At 44.1% G+C, this 18435-nt stretch overlaps 1 protein-coding gene across 9 annotated transcripts in view; it reads right to left on the bottom strand.

The window, feature by feature from the left end:
* LOC109434390 (maestro heat-like repeat-containing protein family member 1) overlaps positions 1-18435 on the bottom strand; it is a 50908-nt gene that overhangs the window by 4436 nt on the left and 28037 nt on the right. For 2 of the 9 annotated variants that reach the window (XR_016022658.1, XM_088801477.1), the window contains exons 12-16: positions 14704-14808; positions 13792-13927; positions 13246-13346; positions 12531-12680; positions 10900-11035 (exon numbers count right to left, since the gene is read on the bottom strand). Coding sequence is in view for 2 of the 9 variants with exons in the window: in XM_088801477.1 (XP_088657603.1) it covers positions 10900-11035; positions 12531-12680; positions 13246-13346; positions 13792-13927; positions 14704-14808 (628 nt within the window). In the remaining 7 variants the exon portion in view is untranslated. Of the gene's footprint in view, positions 1-9259; positions 9831-9945; positions 11036-11285; positions 11440-12530; positions 12681-13245; positions 13347-13791; positions 13928-14703; positions 14809-18435 lie in introns of those variants that run through there. The other 7 variants (XR_016022656.1, XR_016022657.1, XR_016022654.1 and 4 more) reach the window with 7 other exon arrangements.

Genomic DNA, 18435 nt, shown 5'->3' with positions numbered 1-18435 from the left:
AAAATTTTTGGGATGCAGCGAAAGCAGTTTTCAGAGGGAAATTTATCTCATTACAGGCCTATCTCAAGAAACAAGAAAACTCCCAAATAAATAACCTCATGTTACACCTTAAAGAACTAGAAAAAGAAGAACAAGTAAAACCCAAGGTCAGCAGAAGAAAGGAAATAACAAAAATTAGAGCAGAACTAAATGAAATAGAGAACAAAAAGACAATAGAAAAAATTAATGTGACAAAGAGCTGGTTCTTTGAAAAGATTAACAAAATTGACAAACCCTTGGCTAGACTTACTAAGATAAAAAGAGAGAAGACACTGATTAACAAAATCAGAAACGTAAAAGGGGAAGTTATCACGGCCACCACAGAAATACAAAGGATCATCCAAGAATACTATGAAGGACTATATGCCACCAAATTCAACAACCTAGAAGAAATGGACAAGTTCTTAGAAACATATAGCCTTCCAAGGCTGAACCATGAAGAACTGGAAAATCTAAACAGACCGATCACCAGTAACGAAATTGAATCAGTCATCCAAAACCTTCCCAAAAGCAAAAATCCGGGACCAGATGGCTTCACTAGTGAATTCTACCAAACCTTCAAAGAGGATCTAATACCAATTCTGCACAAACTCTTCCAAAAAATTGAAGAAGAGACAGTACTCCCTAACTCATTTTATGAGGCCAACATTACCCTGATACCAAAACCTGGTAAGGACAGCACAAAAAAAGAAAACTACAGACCAATATCTCTGATGAATACTGATGCAAAAATCTTAAGTAAAATTCTAGCAAATCGAATACAACAATGCATTAAAAAGATTATTCATCACGACCAAGTGGGGTTCATCCCCGGGGCACAAGGATGGTTCAACATACGCAAATCCGTCAATGTGATACATCACATAAACAAAATAAAGGACAAAAATCATATGATTGTATCAATTGATGCAGAAAAAGCATTTGACAAGATACAACATCCATTTATGATTAAAACACTTAATAAAATGGGTATAGAAGGAAAATACCTTAACATAATAAAGGCCATATATGACAAGCCCTCTGCTAATCTCATAATTAATGGAGAAAAACTGAAGCCCTTTGCTCTACGTTCAGGAACACGACAGGGATGTCCCCTATCACCTCTGCTTTTCAACATAGTGTTGGAAGTCCTTGCCAGAGCAATCAGGCAAGAGAAAGAAATAAAAGGCATCCAAATGGGGAATGAAGAAGTTAAATTATCACTCTTTGCAGATGACATGATGCTATATATAGAAAACCCTAAAGACTCCACCAAAAAGCTATTAGAAACAATCAACGAATACAGTAAAGTTGCCGGCTACAAAATCAACGCACAAAAGTCCATTGCCTTCCTATATACTAACAATGAAATCTCAGAAAAAGAAATACAAAAAACAATTCCTTTTGCAATTGCAGCAAAAAGAATAAAATACCTAGGAATAAACTTAACCAAGGATGTGAAAGACCTATATGCTGAAAACTATAAGACATTTTTGAAAGAAATTGAAGAAGACACAAAGAAATGGAAAGACATTCCGTGCTCATGGATTGGAAGAATCAACATAGTTAAAATGGCCATATTACCCAAAGCAATATACAGATTCAATGCAATCCCCATCAAAATCCCAATGGCATATTTTAAAGAAATAGAACAAAAAATCATCAGATTTGTTTGGAACCACAAAAGACCCCGAATAGCCAAAGCAATCTTAAGGAAAAAGAACAATAATGGAGGTATCACACTTCCTGACTTTGGCTTGTACTACAGGGCTACAATAATCAAAACAGCATGGTATTGGCAGAAAAACAGACACATAGACCAATGGAATAGAATTGAGAACCCAGAAATAAAACCACATAAATATGGACAGATAATTTTTGACAAAGAAGCTAAAAACACACAATGGAGCAAAGACAGCCTCTTCAATAAATGGTGCTGGGAGAATTGGATAGCCACGTGCAAAAGAATGAAACTGGACTGCTATTTGTCACCATGTACCAAAGTTAATTCAAAATGGATCAAAGACCTAAGCATAAGACCTGACACAATAAACTGCATAGAAGAAAACATAGGTACTAAACTTATGGACCTTGGGTTCAAAGAGCATTTTATGAACTTGACTCCAAAGGCAATGGAAGTAAAAGCTAAAATAAACGAATGGGACTATATGAAACTTAAAAGCTTCTGCACAGCAAAAGAAACCATTGACAAAATAAAGAGACCACCAACTGAATGGGAGAAGATTTTTGCAAACAGTGCCTCCGATAAGGGGCTAGTATCCAGAATATACAAGGAACTCATGCAACTCAACAACAAAAAAACAAACAACCCAATTGAAAAATGGGCAGAGGACTTGAAGAGACATTTCTCCAAAGAGGACATACAAATGGCAAATAGACATATGAAAAAATGCTCAACATCACTAATCATCAGAGAAATGCAAATCAAAACCACAATGAGATATCACCTCACCCCAGTCAGAATGGCTATCATCAACAAGACAAATAATAACAAATGTTGGAGAGGCTGTGGAGAAAAAGGAACCCTCATACACTGTTGGTGGGAATGCAGACTGGTGCAGCCATTATGGAAGGCAGTGTGGAGGTTCCTCAAAGAATTACGAATAGAATTGCCATATGACCCAGCAATCCCTCTCCTGGGTATCTACCCAAAAAATCTGAAAACATTTAGAGATAAAGACACGTGTGCTCCAATGTTCATTGCAGCTTTGTTTACGGTGGCCAAGACATGGAAACAACCAAAATGTCCTTCGATAGATGAATGGATAAAGAAGTTGTGGTATATACACATAATGGAATACTATTCGGCAGTAAGAAAAGATGATATAGGAACATTTGTGACAACATGGATGGATCTTGAGAGAGTAATGCTGAGCGAAACAAGTCAGACAGAAAAAGCAGAGAACCATGTGATTTCACTGATATGTGGTATATAAACCAAAAACAACAAAAGAACAAGACAAACAAATGAGAAACAGAAACTCATAGACACAGACAATAGTTTAGTGGTTGCCAGAGGGTAAGGGGGGCGGGGGGTGGGGGGTGGGAGATGAGGGTAAGGGGGATCGAATATATGGTGATGGAAGGAGAACTGACTCAGGGTGATGAACACACAATGGGATTTATAGATGATGTAATACAGAATTGTGCACCTGAAATCTATGTAATTTTACTAACAATTGTCACCCCAATAAATTTAATAAAATAAAATTAAAAAAAAAATTAAAATAAAATAGTGCTTAAAAAAAAAAAAAACAAAGAGAAAAAGTAGCACATGCAGATTAGCTCAAAGTGGGTGACTGAGCATTGCTTCAGTCATTCCTTCCTGTCCCCAATCCCTAAAAGAAATAGTAAATATATTTATCCATAGTGACTCTGAAGTATTAGATGGGGTCCCCCCACTCCACACACACACAGGACTAGAGTGTTCCTGAAAGCAGCAGCATACAGGGTTGGAATTCAAGTTGGCCAAAGTGTGGGCAAGAACGGACTGCTGCAGAAAGTGGGCATAGTTCTGAAGCGCTCCAAACTTGAGGGCAGTGAGTATAGGAAGCAGAAGTGGACACTGGGCAATTGACACGGTGGTTGTTTGGGGTGCTATAGTTCAGCCATACAGTTAAGTTTCTCCCTTTACCCTGCCCTCCCAATATCGCCCTTACTAAATAGTAAGCATCAGCAGCATGTACCACCCCAATAGAGCAGGCAATGTGGTATCCGGATCTAAGAGATAAGATGGTGCCTTGGGTATCTAGTAACCCAAGAAGAGCAGGGAACCTAATAGTGAAAAGACTGGCTGTTGGCATATCCAACTGCCCACATATCCCTGGGTGCTCCCCCACAATTACTGAACTCAGACTGTCATAATAGGTATTGCTTTCACAGAGGACCAGCTGAGAATCAATAGTGCAAAATTTCCAGGCCTTACCACCAAGACTCACCAAACATTTAGGAAAACCAACACTACAAAGAAATAATCAAAAAACCCTAGCATCCAAGGACACAGTTAATAATACAATCTGAAAAAAACTTTAAAGTATAATTGAATCCTCAAAGATTTTGTAAAAAAAAAAAAAAGTTATTGAATACATTTTAAAAAGTGATTAGAAATTCAAACTTTGGAATAATAAATAAATAAATAAACAAATAAAGGCAAAGGTAAGACAGTGTTTCCATAGAATAATGTACTGGCTATTCAGATATCACACCATCAACCAGAAGACAAAAGAAGAGCACTTGCTTCATAAAAAACAAAAATAAATAAATAAAAATTAAATAGGTCGAATAGCAGAATAAATTCACAGCTAAAGGATGAATTAGTAAGAGGACAATTAGCCCAGGAAGTCTTCCAAAGTGGACAAAGAGATGAAAAATATTAAACAAAAATTAAGAAAAAAGATATATGTCTGACTACAGGTCAGAATAAATCCAAAGTTCCAAAGAGTAGAACAGAAAGAAGAGACAAAATAATAGATTGACAAAATAATAGAAGAAAAGTTTGCAAATGATAAAACTACTGAGTTCTGACTAAGTAAATCCATATGACTAAGTGAATGGTAAAGCAGCAGCTAGAACCCAGATCTAACAACCTTTGTCTGGGTCAGTGTTCTTTTCATTTTGCTAGATTGTCAGTGTGTAGATGATGACCATTTACTATTTCTCAATTACACCATAAATCTTGACTTCTCATTCCAGCAATATTAAGAAAAGATAACCTGACAACCTTCCCACTATAAACACCTTTAGATACTAAATCCAACATACAAAAATATTTCGTAATGTATAGCTAAGCTTTCAAGCAAGAAAGAGAAGTTCCCAGGGGCCAAGGATTCGGAAGATGTTGCTGACAGTCCAGCTATCGTGGGGTGAGGGGATGTTGCTGGTCTCAAGAACCCAGGGGCCTGGTTTTTCATATCTTCTGGTCTCCCCAACCTGCCCGGAAGGCAGCCAGGAACTGAGAAGCAAGCACGAGGGGCAGACAGAGAGCTCTAAGCAAAGCTCTCTCGTTAACCTCATAGAGCCAGAAAGGGAACCCACAGTGCTCAAAGAGAGTGGGGAAATCCCTCAGCTCTTTTTCTTCGCTTATTCCCTCCTGCCACAGCTCCCAAACAAGCCCCAGTGGGGATCTATAGGAGCCAGAACTCCGAGGGAGGGAAAACTTACTCTCCATTTGATGGAGGTGAGGCCGCAAGAGGATTGACAAACCTTCATTGCTTTATTTCCTCTCTCTTGGCCCAGTGTGGGCACAGTCATAGAAGCGCCTGGCATGGGAGGGTAACTAAGGCTCCAGATTTCTGGCCAAACAACTGGAAAAAGGGAGTCCCAGGGAACTGTAAAACCAGGGAGGTCACAGAGACAGAGGAGCTTGGGAAAGTGAAAACTCAAAAGAGCAAAGGCTGTGAATTCAGAACTGACTGACACTGAAATCACAGCCTACACACAGAAAGCTAGTCAGAACCTGCAGCCTGCAGTTAAATACATCAATTGCCTTCTAAAGCAAAAATATCAACATTCTTCACAGGATTTCAGTGAGACCCAGAGTCATATTTACTTCATATTTACAAAGGATACAATCCAAAATTTCTCACTTTGCAAAGAGCCAATAAAATCATAACTCATTGATATGCTAAAGTCAAGAGGAAACAGATGTTGGAATTATCTGATAAAAAAATGTAAGGAGTTATTATACAGAATACTCCAAAAAGCAGCAGTGAACATTCTTAAAATGAGTACAGAAATAAAAAATCTCAGCAAAGAAATAGAAGATATAAAGAAGAGTCATGGGAAAGTTTTAAACTAAGAAATACAGACTGAGTAGAGCAGTAGCAAATCACAGATGTCAAAGGAGTCAGTGAATTTGAAGACATATCAATAAAAATTATCCAATCGGAACAAGAAAGAGGAAAATGATTGAAAAATGAACAGAATCTTGGGACCTATGAGACAATAACAAAAGGTCTCACATTTATGTCATCAGATTCCTAAAATGGGAGGAAAAGGAATGTGGTGCTGAAAAAATTTTAAAGAAATATGGGGCTGGCCCGGTGGCTCAGGTGGTTGGAGTGCCTTGCTCCTAATGCTGAGGTCGCTGGCTCGATTCCCACATGGGCCAGTGAGCTGCGCCCTCCACAGCTAAGATTGTGAACAATGGCTCTCCCTGGAGCAGGGCTGCCGTGAGCAGCCAGAGGTTGGCGTGTGTTGCCATGTGCTGCTGCCGGCTACTGAGTGCTGCCCTGGGCTACTGTGTGTTGCCATGAGCGGCTGGTGGCCAGTTTGAGTGGCCGGCAGCCATCGTGAACAGCTGGCAGCCGGCAAGAGGTGCTGTGAGCAGCCGACTGATGACCTGCAACTGACTGCCTCAGCTGGGGGGGGGGGGGGGGGGGGGGCAGAGCGCAAGCCTCATAATACCAGCATGGGCCAGGGAGCTGTGTCCTACACAACTAGACTGAGAAACAACGGCTTGAACTGGAGTGGGGGATGGAAGCAGAAGAAGGATGGAAAATTTTTGAAGAAATAATGGCTAAAATCTTTCAGTTTGGTAAAAGACATAAATATAGAGGTTTCAAGAGACTCAGTGAACACCAAACAGGCTAAAACCCCCAAAAATGCATATTAACACATCCTTGCCTGCTGAAAACTAAAGAAAAATGTGAGATAAAATAAAGACGTTTTCAGACAAAAACTGAAAATATTTACTATTAACAGACGTTCACTGAAGAAGTCACAAAGGAAAAAAAAAATGAATCTAGAAGGGAGGAGACAGCTATGAGAAGGAAAAGTAAAGAAAGAAATTTGTAAACATACGGGTAAATCTAAACAAGTACTGACTGTATAATGATCATGATGATGATGATGGTATTGAAGGCCAAATTTGGGGATTTTAAAAGAATGTGGAACTAAAATACTACACAATATAAATATTTAAAATGGGAGGGTGTAATCAGAGTTAAAGCATGCTAAGGTTCTTATATTGTTTGGATGGAGGGTAAAGATTATTTCTAGGCTTTGTCAAGTGTACATGTTGAATTTTGAAAGTAAGTAAGAAATAGATGAATCAGACATGGACCCTACTATTATGGAATGTCTAGGCTCATAGAAAAGAAACTGATACAAAAATAATTGAAATCCAAGCTTCACAGAGTAACAAGTTGTAGATACCAGAGAGGAGTAGTGCAAGCATGCATCTCTGATGTCAGGTCCCTTCAGCTCTAAAACTCTATGATCTGTAAGCAGCATGAGACGTGGAGCGGATTGGTATTGGTCTGGGAAGTTCACATTTCTGAGCCTTTGGGCTCTTGCGACAAGGCTCCCAGCATTCTAGGCTCTCTTGTTTGGAAGGAGGGTAGAAGTCATGGGCTCTCTTCCCACTCTTCACTCCATGAGTCAAGTCTACCAGAGAAGACCCTTGTAGTCAGAACCAATTTCGTATCAGAACGTCACTTTTTTTCCTTCAGTGGCCACTTCAGGGAACTTCTGGTGAGAGAGCGAGTGGATGGGTGTGTGCTACATCTGTATGAACTTGGGAATGAATTTGGGACATGTCCGATGCACTGCTTCAAGTAGCCAGCTCTCCATTTTTCTGCCCCTCGGTGACTTCAGCCTTCTACCACAGTCCCATAGCCTTGCCCCAGTGCCCTTAATTCACCTTCCAGGGTTCATCTGCAGCCCTAGCCCATACTGTTCCCACCTGGTCCTCAGGACGTAGGCACATACATCATTGATGAGTGGACGCAGGTGCGTGGAGATGCTGCAAAAGAGCACCTTGGTATCCTCGCCCTGTCCGTGGCAGATGACGTTCCGCAGGCTCTTCACTGCCTGAACTGTCACTCGCACCTCATTCTGCAGGCAGTTTAGCAAGAATGGAACCAGGCTCTTCAGAGACTCTGACTATTTGGAAGGAACAGAGATCACTCACCACCTGGAGATTGTGCTACACTTTAGGGACAGAGTTTTGAGAAAACAGATGGTGCCTAAGGGAAACGGACATAGGGAATCTGAGGGCTGGACATGCCGAGGAAGGCTGCGCTCAGAAGGGTGTGGGAGGCCCGATGGCCAGTCTATGTACGTCTACAAACTGGATGCCCTAGGATGAGGGGTTGGTGAATATACTAAGCTCTGGTTAAAGAAGAGCACTAAGGAGGTAAATTAAGTGGCTGAGAGACCAGCACTCGATTTCCATTTGGTCCCCCACTCTTACTTGTCCTGGGTGCAGTGCCAGATTGCTGATTCCACGGAGCCCAACTTCCTTCATGATGAGGTTGGGCTCCTTGATCCACCTGATTACACGGAAAATCTTGCCCCAGAGTCTCAGCCACTGATTGGTGCCAGAGTAGCTGTGGGTGCAAGGAGACTACAGCTATGGATGGAGAAAAGGTCATGGGTACCCTCTGTCAGGCCCCATACTAACGTAAGGACTGCAACCGGTTAAGAGCAGGGCCAGATCTGTACCCACGGGGTAGGGACTAAGGCAAAGGGGTCATGCTGATAAGGTTTCAATTTGGGGCCAGATGCTGGGATCCACGGGTCATTCTGGGGAGATCAGAGCTGCTGATCCCCTCCCCAGGCCTTCCCTGCCTCCTTTAACCAGGCTCCTGAAGTGGCAGGGAAGGAAACCCCACCTTAGATGGCTCAATTCTATTCTTTCCACTTTCTGGGGCAAGTTACTTAACATTTCTGTTAACTGTCCTCAGCTACAGAAAATGACTGGCTAGGGCTGTGGACCTCTCTCCCCAGGCTTTCACCTGTGCATAGAAGGCCCTGGCCAGGATCTTCTGACGCTCATTGATGCTAGAGAGGAGGTTCCTGACAAGGTTCAGGATCTGGTGCAGAACAGCTGGTTTACAGTTCTTCACGATGCCACTGGGGTGGGACACAGGAAGCCAAGACGTGGCAAAGGATCAGTGTGCACAGAACAGGGAAAATGAGGACTGAGGAATCAGAACAGAGGGCTGGGAGACGAGGAAGGGGCGTGGGTTACAGGCTGCTGTATTTGAGTGTGGGCCCTGGAACATAAGGGTTAGGGGGCTAGAGTTGTATTGGGGGGATAGAAAAATGGTCCCACCTTGTCAGTTCCATGATCCCCATGTAGTAAAACTTGGGGCAAGACAGCAGATCCCAGCAGCGATGCTGGTCTGCGTAGACCACCACTCGATCGTATGCAGCTGCCAACAGCACGAGCTTCACTACCTCCAGCGCACAACTGAAGGCCAACCATCATTGGGTTTGTGCAAAGAAAGGGACAGAGGATGGACAGGCGTTATGCACTAGTTTGCATCCCTGTGCTGGCAAACCTGGAGAGAGTTCCCTAATCTGGTAGCTGGGTTCTGCCTTCCTGCCGATAGAAATCCATAGCTCTAGGGAAGCCATGCCTAATTGCCCACCCACTCACCCCTTCAACCTTGGTGCTCAGCCAACCACACAGACTTATGAATGAGACTATGGAGATATTCTAGTGCCATGGTTTTCAAATTCTGCTCTCCAGGGCGCAAAAGTGCTAGGATATCTCTTCACCTCCACGTCCACCTAATCAGAACGTCTCTGCTTACTGGTTTTATTTATTTTCATTTTCATGTAAGATTTCACCAGAATAGAATATCCTGAGGTTTTAAGAAAAGGTATGACAGCCACTTATTTAGAAGCCCAAGCCCCATTTTACAGATGAGAAAACTGCAGTAGTGACTCGCACAAGATGGCACAGTGCGTGACAAAGCTCAGCCAGAGGTCCCCTAGATTTGAACGGCCATGACTGCATGGAGAGAAGGACGTAGGTGTAGTCATTCACCATCTAATTGAATCTTTTCATGTGCAGAGAATTATGAACATAGATATGAACTGATGAGTGCACGCAAGAAAAAGAGAAGAGAAACTTGAACACACGTGAGAACGCTCCAGCACATGCTGCTGCAGCACCCACACCCATAGTCTATCTCTTCCTCAGCATCCCTAGGGCTCAGCATCTAGCAGCCCATGGCTCTTTGGAGCTGACCAGGCTCATTCCCGCATCACTCTGGGGTCAGGATTACCTAGTGGGATCAAAAGGCTTGCCCTTGTTGCCTGGGCCCCCATCTTTGCTGAAGACCACCATCTTCTGGGGAGCATTTTGCTCAATCACCCAGTAGAGATGACACAGCACAGCCAGCAACAGCTGTGGGTAGAGTTCCTGGATGGCCTCCTGGCACAGGGACCCAGATAGCATCTCACACAAGGCACATGCCACCTGGGGGAAGACACATGGGAAGGGGGCCGCAGCACTGACTCAGCCTGGGTGGAGACAAAATGGTGCGATCCCATACACATAGTCCTGACCTGTCCCTCGCCTGTCACCACCCAAAGGGCACAGCTCAGTCTGACGCAAGCTTGTAAGAAACGCCCAAAGACTAAAAGGCCACAACTCATCCCGAGGGAAATGAAGGGCCACATACATGCAATCTGCTCTGTGTTCATTCCCCAACATTACAAACAAAAAGGGGATCAACTCTAAATTTTCGTCAGAAAATGATTGGGGGCATAGTTTGTCCAGCCCGATTCCAGGCAACTGAACCTCCCATGCCACAGGCCAGGAGCCGGAAAATGAGTGCCAGCCCCCAAAACGGGAGATAGAGAGAGCTGACAGACTCTGCCATCAGCTTCCTTGTTCATAAAACGGGGCTGCTCCCTGCCCTTTCTACGTCACGCAGTTCTTGGATGTACAGGTGCAGAAGGAGGTCAAAGGCTAACTGAGGGCAGTATTAGTGAGTCCGGTGTTAACCCTCTCCTCTTCGCTCTCCCCAACACCTGCTCCCACCCTGCAGGTGCCCTTTAATCTTCAGCTCGGCTCCCAAGTCCCAGAACTTGAGTCCTCAGCCCCCTCTCCCCCGTGCTGACCGCCACCGGCTGGGAGGCCATCTCCGACGTCTCCTCTCCAGAGTGGAGCTTTTCCAGGATGTCTGTGAGCAGCTGCAGTACATTGATTGTGGTTTCCCGCCGGGTGCCAAACAACTTCCACAGGGCCAGATTGGTTCTGCAGGACCCAGAGACAGCGATGTCCAGTGACAATGTTGTTAGAACTAGTCTGGTTTGGGGCTTATTAAGGGCCAGTTATCAGGGTCTAGAGGGAGTGAGACCAAAGAGGCCTTGGCCAGAGAACATAAAGTTTGATTGGTGTCAAAGAGAAAGCATCTCTGTGCAGTGATTTTTGTCATGGGCTTGGGCTGGAGCACAGGAGGGCTTACTGGGCTGGAGAACATGCGCCTGGGCCATGGGAGAGGTACCTATCCCAAGGGAGGGGCCTGTTGAGCAGCATGGCACAACAATGTGGGCGTTGTTCCCCGCCAGCGAGCACATGGCCCGAAGGGTCTCTTCCTTCGTGCTGGGCTCCAGCTGCATGTTGAGCCGTTCCATGAGGCCCTCCACAACTTCCTCAATCTACAGGGTGGAGCCAGAAGGATCTCAGTCATTCCTTCTTTGCTTCCTCCCCTCTTCCTCCCTCTCTACCAACTCCTCAAACTCAAGAGGCCTAGTTGCAATCTTATCAGTGACTGTCTTCTCCAGGCAGAGTGCTGGGGTGCCAGAGGGCAGACCAGCCGGGGCCACAAAAGGAAATTCTAGAAGCTAGTGCAAGGCCTACTACAGCCCCAAAGTCCCGACAGGAGCTCCCAGCTTATTTAGGAGACAGAAGATGCTCCAGAAGGAGGACAAAAACCCTGGAGACATTTCAAGGCTTTCCCTCCCATCTGAGATCAACTCCCAACCCATGAAACTGCAGGCACAGTTGGCAGTGGATGTGGAAAGACCATAATGCTTGTATCTGGCCCTCAGATCTCTAATATATGAACCACTGAGAAGCCCATTTCATTGTAATACCCCAGGGACTCCCTCAGAGGCGTCCTTCCACTTATGGTACCAAGGCCAGGCAAGTCACATAAATGAGTGGAGACAACGGGCGCCAGGGACAGAAGGGTCTGGAGAGCCCATGCCATGCATGAAAGGGAAGGGGGTCACTCAGAGAGTTGTCCTATATAACCCCATTTTAAAGTGTTGCTTTCAGTGACGTGGGAAACGTAGATTTTTAAATGCAAAACCTTCCCATTTTTACATGTTAGCCTAAAAGAAAATTTATGCAAAGACCAGAGTCATTTGGTGAGCTTGCTTGTTTGCAATCCACAGCCTTACCCCTCACAGAGGTCTAAGCCCCTGTGAATCACCCCAGGGAATCAGGGCAGATCCCCCAATAGTGCCTCCTTGTGCTCTGCTGCTGGGCCCTCTGGCTGCCTACACCATGGCACGTGACTGTCATTAACTGAGGAATCAGCCCCCCAGATAGGAGGCACTACAGTGACGAGCTCAGGATTGCAAGTGTCAGAGCCCAGTGGGACCACAGAGAAGATACAGTGCAAGGCTCCATTTGAGAAGGGAGTGGATCAAACCGTCGCGAGGCCTGCGGCTGGTTAGTAACAGAGCCAGGAGAGCGCCCAGATCTCCCAATTCGCAGGGCAGGGCTTCCCACAGCATACTACCTTTATCATCTCTCGGCCCCGCTCTTCCATTACAGCACCCATCAGCTGGGCTGCAGCCAGAGACGCCTTGGCCCTGCTGTCCGTCAGGCCTTCCATGGCCGTGAGCACCAGGGTGGTGAGCTGGATCTGGGTGCAGTACTCTGCAGATGCCTGCAACAGGATGGCATCCGGCTGGGCACAGCTGTGCCCCCTTGCCTGAGCGAGCCTGTGCCATTCCTCCTGGTTAGGGCTAGAGGAAGCAGGGCTTCTCCTGGGAATGTGCTGTGTTTTGTCCTAGGCGCATGCTGTCTGCCTGGCTCCCAGAAGACTCTTTCACTGGGGACTGAGTCTTTGGGGGTAGAAGGGAGGGGACACTGACATCAGATGCCACGTGAGGCTCCAAGGTCAGTGGCCGCAGAGTCGGAGTCCTGGGAGAGAAGGGCTGGGGCTGAAATCCTCAGTGGCATCTCCTGTGAAGTGTGGGGCAAGTCTACACATTGTTCACGAAACATCCTTAGCAGGAAGCAAATGCTTCTGGGGGGACAGGCAAAACAGAAGGATCAGGAGCCGTGACGTTCAAGGGGAGCAGATGGTAGGAAAACGTCCCCCAAAGAAAAAGTTCACATTTAGCGGTAGAATGGGCAAGGGAGGGGGCTGAGTCCCACTGGAAGTCAATGCTACCGTGTAAATGAGGGCCCAGGCCTTCCCCACTCTGTCTCTGGCCCTGCCCCCTCACCTTGGCAATCTCAGAGATGTTGTTGTAGAACACGTTGGCACTATAGACTTCAGGCTTGCCCTCTTCTTCTTCCCACAAGCCCTGTTGCTTCCTTCCCATCTCTGAAACGAAGACACCCAAGCCCACCCCTCAGACACTCACAAGGCATCTTGGGCTCCCCCTTTTCCCACCTGCCTAGCCCAAAACTCCTGCTGAACTAAGTCAGCTCGGGGAGATGTATATTCTGTGGGGCTGGGAGTAGAGGAATGGACATGAAGATAAGGAATGGTGCGAGATGAGGTCAAAGGAACCCCCAGGTTTCCTGCCTCCGAGCGGAGAACTGGGTAAACATATGGGGCTTAGTCAGAGAGGGAGAAACTAATTCAGAAGAATTGTTTCCTGTGCAGGAAGTTTGTCCCAAGAGGGTATCTGTAGATCTGTAGGTAGGTCCCCCAGTGGGAATGGGGTGCTCAGGTCACTTCTTGGCTCTCACTCTTCTGGGACAGTGTGGCGGGGGCAGCCCTAAGGAAGGTTGGAGGGAGGATGATAAGAGAAGGCTCTCCATACTCTTTTGCTGCAGGAGGATACAGTAGAGGTTGTATACGGCCTGGGAAGACAGGAAGCAGATGTTGTCCACTGGGTCCCGGCAGTGTAAGGCCAGCAGCCTCACCAAGCGCCCCAGGCAGGTGAACTCGATTTCCGTCTGGGGAGGGAAGCTGGAAGTCACAAGTTATCCTAGCCATTCCCTCAGGCTGAGTGACCACAGAAAAAGAACTGGGAGGAGGGAATGCCTGTGGCAGAGACCAGACAGGCAGACTAGGTGAGGCTCCCGGAAATGGGGTTAGATAGGTGAACTATGGCTGTAAAGGACAGAAGGATCATAGTTCGGGAATGACCTTACACTATCCTCTTCCTTTGCCTCTTGACACCCTACTCATCCTTCGAGCCTAGCGCAAATGCCTCCTCTGTGAAGCTTTCCCTGATTCCCTCACTTGTTATGATTTGTGTTTTGATCTTTTATTCCCACTACATTTGGTTTATACATTCACTATCGCCTTCAGTTTCAATTTGTTCTATGCACGCCTCTCCCCCCATGCATAGAACAAATTTAAACTGAAGACATGGACTGTAAGACCCGCGAAGCCAGGGACCTGTGTTGGTCATCTGTGTCTTCACTGTAGCACCTGACACTGTGCCGGAACAAGGTGAGTGTTCCGTAACTGCTTGTGCTGGTGAATGGAATCAAAATGAACCAAGGGGAATGGAATTCAGTTGGTGGGTGGAGACAAGAATCAAGCAGAAGATGTCAGAAGGGAGAAAGGGGAGAACGAGGAGGGATGCACAAGAGAAAACAGGATGGAGCCAGGGAGAAGGAGAGTGAGGATGAGTGCCAGATATAATGAAGTTTGGGATCAATGTAGGGCTGAAGGCGACCCAGCGGGCAGGTGGACCCAGACTTCAGGGCAGGCGCTTACTCACCTCGAAGTTGTTCATTTTTGCAGTGAAGCCAAGAATCCGTGCAGCACACCACATGGCCCGTTCACACTCATTGTCCTTCTGGGAGTTAAGCCATGTGTCCAGAAACTGGAGGGAAATGAGAATGAAAGAAGAGGCCTGTTTGATTGCATTCCAGAGGACAGAAAGGTAATCTTGAACCTGGCTTTTGCAGAGTATCAGGGCAAGACTTCTGAGAGCAGGACTTCTTTTGCCAAGAGGCAGATGATGTGTGGGTCTGGCACCAGAGGCCACCAGTCCTCCTGTCCCAAATTTTGCCCTCATCGAGGTGCTAAAAAATCTCAATTACTACCTCCTTCCTTCGTGTTAAAGCAGTGGCTCTCAAAAGATATTGACTGTGATTTACATTAACGGGTCAGCCCAGTGTTCCCTACACCCACCTCTCTCCATTCTTCAGTAGAAAGAGAGCTTGGTGATAACAAAGAAGAACCAATGGGTTCACAGATTCCAGGGTAAATTGTGTACCAATTTACTTGAGAAACATAATTATGAATGATTTCACTTGAAACACAATACATGAATGTCTCGCCTTTGGTCAATTATGGCCCCAAACACCACTGACCCAAAGATGCATTGCTATATGTCAATCTACAGTCATCAATCTGACAATGATGCAACTAAAAAAACAGCAATTTATAATTGAAGAAGAAGAAGAGCAGCAGATAGAAAATCCATGCCCAACTCAAGAGAACACTGATAAGAAAAACATGCTCTTCCTGAAGAGATGAGGAATTCTAGTGGGAGCTCTGCAAATCTTCCTTGCAGCCAGACTGTGACGAAATACCCAGTGCCAAGACTTTGGTCTCTAAACACCATTTCTCACTGAGAGGAATCAGAACTCCTTGGAGGAAGAGTTGCCTCCAGGACTGAGACAGGAAGTATACAAGATATTATACTAGAGAGCAGGGAAGCTATTGAAGATTATTCAAGTCATGTTAGAGGGATTCAGGAGCCAACTTGAAGACTCTCCCATTGATCAAAGAGGGAAATTTAGGCATCAATAGGAATAATAGTTGTAATTGATTAAAACACACGAAACACTTAAAAACTCATTTTAAATTCAAATGATACTAGAGAAATAACAATCACTGGTTGCCTTTAGAGAATACTAGGAGATAATTCATTACTGTGAAAACTGATGAAGGGAAAGGACCCAGTATTTATCTTGTTTTTCCTATATGAGATATACCTCAAAGGAAACCAAATAATCTATAAAGGTAACTTCTCTTTATAGAATAATTCCAGCTAAAAAATGAATAAGGAATGATATAATGTCATCATTTTGCAAAAATAGAGGTATATTCATTTAATGGAATACTACATAGCAATAAAAAAGAATGATCTAGTGCTGCATGTAGCAATATGGATGAAGCACACAGATATAATGTGGAAGTGAAGGAATCCAGACACAAAACAGCACATAGTACTACATAATTCCATTTATGTGAAGTTCAAAAACAAGCCAAATTGATCTATGGTGATAGAAATCAGAATAGTGATTATTAGTAGGGATTATTCACTAGGACAGGGCACATGGGGAAATTTGGGGGGTATTGGAAATGTTCTATATCCTGATTTGACTGGTTGTTACACAGATGCATACAAATGTAAAAATGTACCTAAGTGCACACTTAAGGTTTAGACACTTTATTGTAGCAAATGATATTTCAATACAAGGTCTTTCTAAGAAAAATAAGAGTATCATCAATTTTCAACCACTAATGAATTAGTGAATGTAAGCAGTGATCTTCAAAAGCTGTGAACACCACAAATAGAGAGACAACTAGACATCATATGCCTCTTGGTGCGAAGTAATCTTGTCAAAACTTGATCATATTCACGATCAAGCCTCTAGATCTAAAAATTAATTTATGAGAAAGACCTGGACAGGGGAACTTGTAATCATCACAACGCAGAATATGGAAGGTTTACAGAACAAATAACTTGGTTTCTCCAATGAATAAATTTTAAGGAAAAATTACGGAAGGGGTATAAGAGACAAACCAACCAATTGGAATGTCTGAATATTTAATGCTATTAAGAAACAAAATTTACCAGAGGGTGGTGGGGGGGGGGAGGTGGTAGATGACGGTAAAAGGGATCAAATATATGGTGATGGAAGGAAAACTGACTCTGGGTGGTGAACACACAATGTGACCTATAGATGCTGTATCACAGAATTGTACACCTGAAACCTATGTAATTTTACTAAGAATTGTCACCCCAATAAACTTTAATTTAAATAAACAAATAAATAAATGTTAAATTGTCAATGTAATAATGTTTCTACATTTTTTAAAAAAAGAATCCTTGTCTTTTAAAGAAATATACTGACGATCTTAGGGGGATTCAAGATGGCGGAGTAGATAAATACTGTGCTTGCCTCCTCTTGTGGCCACATTAAAATTACAACTAAATGATAGAGCAATCAACCTGGAGAACCATCTGAAGACTAACTGAACAGAAGTCCTACAACTAAGGATATAAAGAAGCCACATTGAGATGTTTATCATTAAACCTGAAATGTGTATATACACACACACAGACATACACACACACACATATACTAAAATATTTATGAATAAATTGGTATGGAATTTGTTTCAAAATAATCTAGAGGTGAGGAGGTTGAGGAGTATATGGGGTATAGACAAAATAAAATTGGCATGATTGATCATCGAAGCTGGGTGATGGTACAGGCGGGCTCATTATACTATTCTCTACTTTTGTAGATGTTTGAGATTTTCTGTAATAAAAATTATAAAATCAAAGAATGGAAAATGGAGAAAAATAAAAGTAAGTGTTCTGGTTGTGGATAAGATGAAATAATCACTCTCCAACATATCTCTCCCAATTAATGCAGCTATAAAATTGGGACAGATTACATGGAGCAGCTATTTGAGGACTCTAAAATGTAATAGTAGCAGGCAGATTCGGGAAGAGGTCCAGAATTCAAAGTACCACTGAATTGGTGGGGAGTTTACCATTTTTTTTCTCAGGCATCTTCTGGCTTAAACTCAATATAGTCCAAAACCTGGGCACCAGGGTGCAGACAGAGAAAGATCCAGGGGAAGTGCTCTAAATATATATCAAGGAGTGGGAGAGAGAACTGTTAATGCTCAGAGAGAGTGGGGAAATCCCCGTTTTTCTGTTAGTCCTTTTTACCCCCTTTTCTCCATTGTCCAATGCCCCAGCTCCTAAGTAAACTTGTGGTAGCAATAGTGAATACAGGAATCTGCAGGATCTAAGCCTCTGAGAGAGGGGAACCTTACTCTCTGATCAGAGGAGCTGTGGTCCCAAAAATGTACAGTGAACTCCCACTGCTTTTCTTTAGTCTCCCATTTTTTGTCCCCAGATGCAGGCACAATTGTGGAAATGCATGAGAGAGCAGAGTAACTAAAGCTTTAGATTTCCAGCTGAAGGACCAAAAATGAGAGCTCTATAGAAGTAAAAAATCCCAGGGATATTATGGAGAGGGACGAGTTTGGGAAACCAACCCCTTAAAGTTGTTTATGAACTCACAGGTTCACCCCCAAGATTTGCATGTATGAATATAATTTTAAAAACATACAGACATTGAGAACTGAACTATAGGAAGAGATTACCACCCTATTCCCAAAGCAGCTACAGCTGACATATATGTGGAACAGATCTGAATAACACTACAAAGACTTTGAAAAACGAACTGATACTCTA

The sequence above is a fragment of the Rhinolophus sinicus genome, chromosome 1 (genome assembly GCF_057876585.1).
Source record: "Rhinolophus sinicus isolate RSI-liver-muscle chromosome 1, RSI-T2T, whole genome shotgun sequence".
NCBI lineage: Eukaryota > Metazoa > Chordata > Mammalia > Chiroptera > Rhinolophidae > Rhinolophus > Rhinolophus sinicus.
This window is presented reverse-complemented; position numbering and strand designations above follow the sequence as displayed.